Source organism: Oncorhynchus nerka, linkage group LG6 (genome assembly GCF_034236695.1).
Source record: "Oncorhynchus nerka isolate Pitt River linkage group LG6, Oner_Uvic_2.0, whole genome shotgun sequence".
Taxonomy (NCBI): Eukaryota; Metazoa; Chordata; class Actinopteri; order Salmoniformes; family Salmonidae; genus Oncorhynchus; species Oncorhynchus nerka.
Genome location: NC_088401.1, coordinates 76,731,200 through 76,736,554, shown reverse-complemented (window position 1 = coordinate 76,736,554; position 5,355 = coordinate 76,731,200). Strand labels below are relative to the sequence as shown.

Here is a 5,355-nt window from a genome sequence, read left to right as displayed (position 1 = left end):
CAGACGCTTTTATCAAATGTTCATACATTTCCCTTATGAGTGGCCCCAGCGGGAATCGAACCCATCACAAGTGTTGTGTTGTCCACCCTCTGAGGAGTTATGAGCCAGCCTGGTTTCTGTGTTTAGTGAATCAATGTGACAGACATAGATAAAACATGATAAGAAAATAAAGATATCTCAATTGACACGGTGAGGTAGATGGAACAATCTACATGAGCTCTCTCTAAATGAACATATCAAAACGTAGTGATCTATTTATCAAACCTTCTGGTAAAAAAATAACCAAATTCCTCTCCTGACCTGAATCTAACAAGTCCCAACCATGTAATCCACTCACCATTCACCCTCTATCCATCCATCCAGTCTTATCTCAGTGACTTGGTGAAGTGACAATGGCCGATGGCAATGAAATATGTCTGTCTGCTCCAGAGATCAAATATGAGGGGTTAAAGTACAGTCGTTAACCCTTTACTGCAGTTCCCGTTCGGGTCCGTTCTGTCTGCAGCTCCACACCCACCGGCCTCTCCCCGCCCCGAGCACCCGTCTGCAGCTGGGTCACTGTCCTCCCTGTCCTCCGAGCTCCCTTTACTCCTCCCTCCCTGCTGCTCACTCTGCCAGCTGTGTCCGCTGTACACGTATCCATTAGTAGGCCCTATGTTGGGGAACCGGACCTTCTTGATGCACAGGATCTCCTTGAATGCGTATCTGAACTCAGGGCTCCTGCAGTAGATCAAGGGGTTGAATGCGGAGTTGGCGTAACCTATCCAGTTGAGTATCCTGAAGGCGAGTCCGATGTCCCCTACCTTCCAGATGGCTACCACCACGTTGAGGACGAAGAAGGGTAGCCAGCACAGCGTGAAGATCCCCATGATGATCCCGAGGGTCTTCAGGGCCTTGTGTTCCCGCAGGCAGAACTTGGTCTTCCTGAAGCCTCCTCCAACTCCTCGGCTCTCGTTGTTACTCTCCACCCCTCCTCCTCCTCCTCCTCCTCCTCCTCCTCCTGCCATGTTGTTGTTATGGGCGTGGAAGCGCCCCTCACTGCGGTCAATCTTGCGTAGTTGCTGCTTGGCCTCCTGGAACACGCGGCTGTAGACAAACACCATGACGACTAAGGGGATGTAGAAGGAGATGATGGACGAGGTGATGGCGTAGGCTGTGTTGGTGTTGAAGTCACAGCAGTTGCTGTTCTGGATGCAGGCCTTCGCCTCCGCGTCGTCACTGATCCACCACTTCATGTGGATGGGTAAGAAGGAGATGAGTCCAGCGATCACCCACACCAGCAGGACCACCACGCGTGCCTTACACTTGGTCAGCAGAGACTGGTAGCGGAACGGAGAGGTTATGGCCAGGTAACGGTCCAGCGCTATCACGCAGAGCGTCTCGATGCTGGCCGTCACGCACAACACGTCAGTGGCGGTCCAGAACTCACACCAGAAGCTGCCAAAGTGCCAGGTGTTGAAGATGATGTAGCAGGCTCCGAACGGCACCACGATGAGACCCATGACCAGGTCGGCACAGGCCAGAGAGGTGATGAAGCAGTTGGTGATGTTCTGCAGTCTCTGGAACCGGTAGATGGCTATGATGACCAGGATGTTGCCGAACACAATGCCTACGACCAGCAGTGACATCAACATGCCTAGGAGGACCATTTCCACCTCGCTGTAACCTGGCTCCCCGCCAGCCGCCCCGGCCCATGATGTGTTGGCTGACTCGGTGACGTTGAGGGAACGCACAGGGGGGGTGGGGCTGCCCATGGTCTAGAGGTAGGAGATGGAGAGAGAGAAAGAGAGAAGGAGAGAGAGAGAGAGAGGGAGAGAGAGAGAGAGAGAGAGAGAGAGAGAGAGAGAGAGAGAGATAGAGAGAAGGAGAGAGAGAGAGAGATAGAGAGAGAATGAGAGAGAGGGAGAGAGAGAGAGAGAGAGAGAGAGAGAGAGAGAGAGAGAGAGGAGAGAGAGAGAGAGAGAGAGAGAGAGATGGGTAAAAACAAGAAGAAGCAGGTGAAGTAACAAAAAGAGAGAGAGAGAGATGAGGAAGAAAACAGGGCAGTGGGTGAATGAGAGTGTGAGAGAGTGAGAAAAAGAGAGAGAGCGAGAGAGCGAGAGAGAGAGCGAGAGAGCGAGAGAGAGAGAGAGAGAGAGAGAGAGAGAGAGAGAGAGAGAGAGAGAGAGAGCGAGAGAACGAGAGAGAGAGAGAAAGCAAGTGAGCGAATGCACATCGAGAGAGCGAAAGACAGAGAGAGATGAGGAAGAAAACAGAGGCAGTGAGTGAATGAGAGTGTGAGAGAGTGAGAAAGTGAGAGAGAGCGAGAGAGCGAGAGAGAGAGTGAGAGAGCGAGAGATAGAGAGAGAGAGAGCGAGAGAGAGAGAGAGCGAGAGAGCGAGAGAGAGAGAGAGAGAAAGCAAGTGAGCGAATGCACATCGAGAGAGCGAAAGACAGAGAGAGATGAGGAAGAAAACAGAGGCAGTGAGTGAATGAGTGTGAGAGAGTGAGAAAGTGAGAGAGAGCGAGAAAGTGAGAGAGAGCGAGAGAGAGAGAGAGAGAGAGAGAGAGAGAGAGAGAGAGAGAGAAAGCAAGTGAGCGAGAAACAGCGTGAGGTGCTAAGAACATGTTAAACAGGCTAAAACAATGGGCAACTTGAAGGAAATAGCTCCCATGACAACAGCAGACAAAAACAAACAAACAAACACTACATGTACAAACCTCCACAGGTTGGGGTCCCTGTCCTGGTCTCCCATAAACGTTGTCATAAAATTCTTCTTCAGGTTTGGGTAGTTCCTCAGTGTATAGTTTCCCACATTATTCTGTCAGCCCCCCTCTATTTCACTATTTCACTGGCTCTCTCTGTCTCTGTCTCTCTCTCTCTTATTGCTGTGTCTCACTCTCTCCCCCACACAGTCAGCTTGCCGTGCAGTGTTTCTGCTAATGTCGCTCCCAGGCTGTCAGTCAGAGCCCTTATAAGATTCAGCGATGACATCATAGCATGGCCTCAACCAATCAGATGCCTAGCCTGACCGGAGAGCTGAAGGCTGCGGTGAGGTGAGTTTGAACAGAGGGAGAGAGAGAGTGAGAGAGGGAGGGAGAAAATAATGCATGCATAGCAGAATATGGACTATGCCGACTAATTATAAACATCCAGAAGAGTGCTGTTAAAATCCACAACCACCTAAAGGAAAGTGATTCCGAAACCTACACAAGACTCGGGGAGCATAGCCTTGCTATTGAGAAAGGCTGCCGTAGGCAGACCTGGCTCTCAAGAGGAGACAGGATATGCGGTCACTGCCCACAGAATGAGGAAACCTAGCTGTACTTTCTAACTACCTGCCAAATGTACAACCATCTAAGAGACACATACAGTGGGGTCCAGAAGTATTGTGACAGTGACTCGTTTTTTGTTGTTTTGGCTCTGTACTCCAGCAATGATACAATGACTGAGGTTAAAGTGCAGACTGTCAGCTTTATTTTGACAGTATCTTCAGGTGAACTGTTTAGAAATTATAGCACTTTTTGTACATAGTCCCCCCATTTTAGGGGACCAAAGGTTTGGGACAAATTCCCTTATACGTGTATTAAAGTAGTCAAATGTTAAGTATTTGGTCTCATATTCATAGCACACAATCACTACATGAAGCTTGTGACTCTATACATTTGTTGGATGCATTTGCTGTTTGTTTTGGATGTGTTTATTTTGTGATTATAGAAATTAATTGTAAATATTGTCTTCTGTCATTTTGGAGTCACTTTAATTGTAAATAACGATATAATATGTTTCTAAATACAATATGATTGAGGATGCTACCATGATCATAGATAATCCTGAATGAATCGTGAATAATGATGACTGAGAAAGTTACAGACACACAAATATCATACCCCTCCACAAAATAATCTAACCTCCCCTGTTATGGTATTGGTGAGAGGTTAGCATCTCTTGGGGGTATGATATTTGTGCGTCTGTAACTTTCGACACTCATCATTATTCATGATTCATTCAGGATTATACAGGATTTATACTATTGCTCCTATTTCAATAAAATACGATGCCATAATTTGTGACATTGAGAAAGCTGTTTCCTACTGGGCAGTGTTAATAGGCAGGCTAATGCAGTACGTTACGTACTGTCATGACTGTCCTGTGAGGATCCGAATGGATGACTTCAACCAGACCCTCTCTCACCCACAGAGGGGGGGAGGAGGGAACTGGTGGGGGGTTGACAGCTCACACCCTGTTGTAAATCAAGGCGAGAACGTCCCTCTCCAATGTTCACACAGGAATGTGCCTTTGTTTCACAGACGTTTTCCCGCTGAAACTCTAACACGTTCTACAGTGAATACTGGAACAATATTTCTAACATAGAATCGGGAGAATGGTCAGCAGCGATCTAATGAATAATTATGTCATTTCAGTTATTATTTTGTGATGTCTTTAAAAATGTAATTAACCTCTAGCGTCGAGCAATCCCGTATCCGGGAGCGTAATCATAGCCTCAAGCTCATTACCATAACGCAACGTTAACTATTCATGAAAATCTCAAATGAAATTAAATAAATATATTGAAACACAAGCTTAGCCTTTTGTTAACAACACTGTCATCTCAGATTTTCAAAATAGCTACACAAGCATTTGTGTAAGAGTATTGATAGCCTAGCATAGCATTATGCCTAGCATTCAGCAGGCAATATTTTCACAAAAACAAGAAAAGCATTCAAATAAAATCATTTACCTTTGAAGAACTTCGGATGTTTTCAATGACGAGACTCTCAGTTAGATAGCAAATGTTCATTTTTTCCCAAAATATTATTTGTTTAAGAGAAATAGCTCCGTTTTGTTCATCACGTTTGGCTAAGAAAAAAAAAAAATGCAGTCACTTACAACGCCAAACTTTTTTCCAAATTAGCTCCATAATATCGACAGAAACAGCAAACGTTGTTTAGAATCAATCCTCAAGGTGTTTTTCACAATTCTATTCGATGAAAAATCATTCCTGGCAGTCAGTTTCTCACCAGAGCCAAACGGAAAAATACTGCAGCTGGAGATTACGCAATAATTGCGACGGAGGACACCAAGCGACCACCTGGTAAATGTAGTCTCTTATGGTCAATCTTCCAATGATATGATATGCCTTCCTCTTCTCTCTCTGCTGCTAAAGCCACTTTCTACCACTCTAAATTGGGGGTATGATATAAGAGCGTCTGCTAAATGACTTAAATGTAAATGTAAATGTAAATTCCAAGCATCTGCCTCTAACCCTAGGAAGCTCTTTGCCACCTTCTCCTCCCTCCTGAATCCTCCTCCCCCCCCCCCCCCCCCCTCCTCCCTCTCTGCAGATGACTTCGTCAACCATTTTGAAAAGAAGG

The 5,355-nt window shown here is 46.3% G+C and overlaps 1 protein-coding gene across 1 annotated transcript; it reads right to left on the bottom strand.

Moving 5' to 3' along the window:
- Positions 1-337: 337 nt before the first annotated feature.
- LOC115129127 (beta-2 adrenergic receptor-like) lies at positions 338-2,911 on the bottom strand. Its single transcript, XM_065019879.1, has 2 exons — positions 2,701-2,911; positions 338-1,757 (listed from the first exon to the last, which is right to left on the bottom strand). The coding sequence occupies exon 2, from the start codon at positions 1,752-1,754 to the stop codon at positions 447-449; it is 1,308 nt and encodes a 435-aa protein (XP_064875951.1). The 5' UTR covers positions 1,755-1,757; positions 2,701-2,911; the 3' UTR covers positions 338-446.
- Between the last annotated feature and the right edge of the window lie 2,444 nt (positions 2,912-5,355).

Coding starts and splice junctions, on each gene's coding strand:
- LOC115129127 (XM_065019879.1), bottom strand. CDS start 1,754: ATGGGCAGCCCCACCCCCCCTGTGCGTTCCCTCAACGTCACCGAGTCA.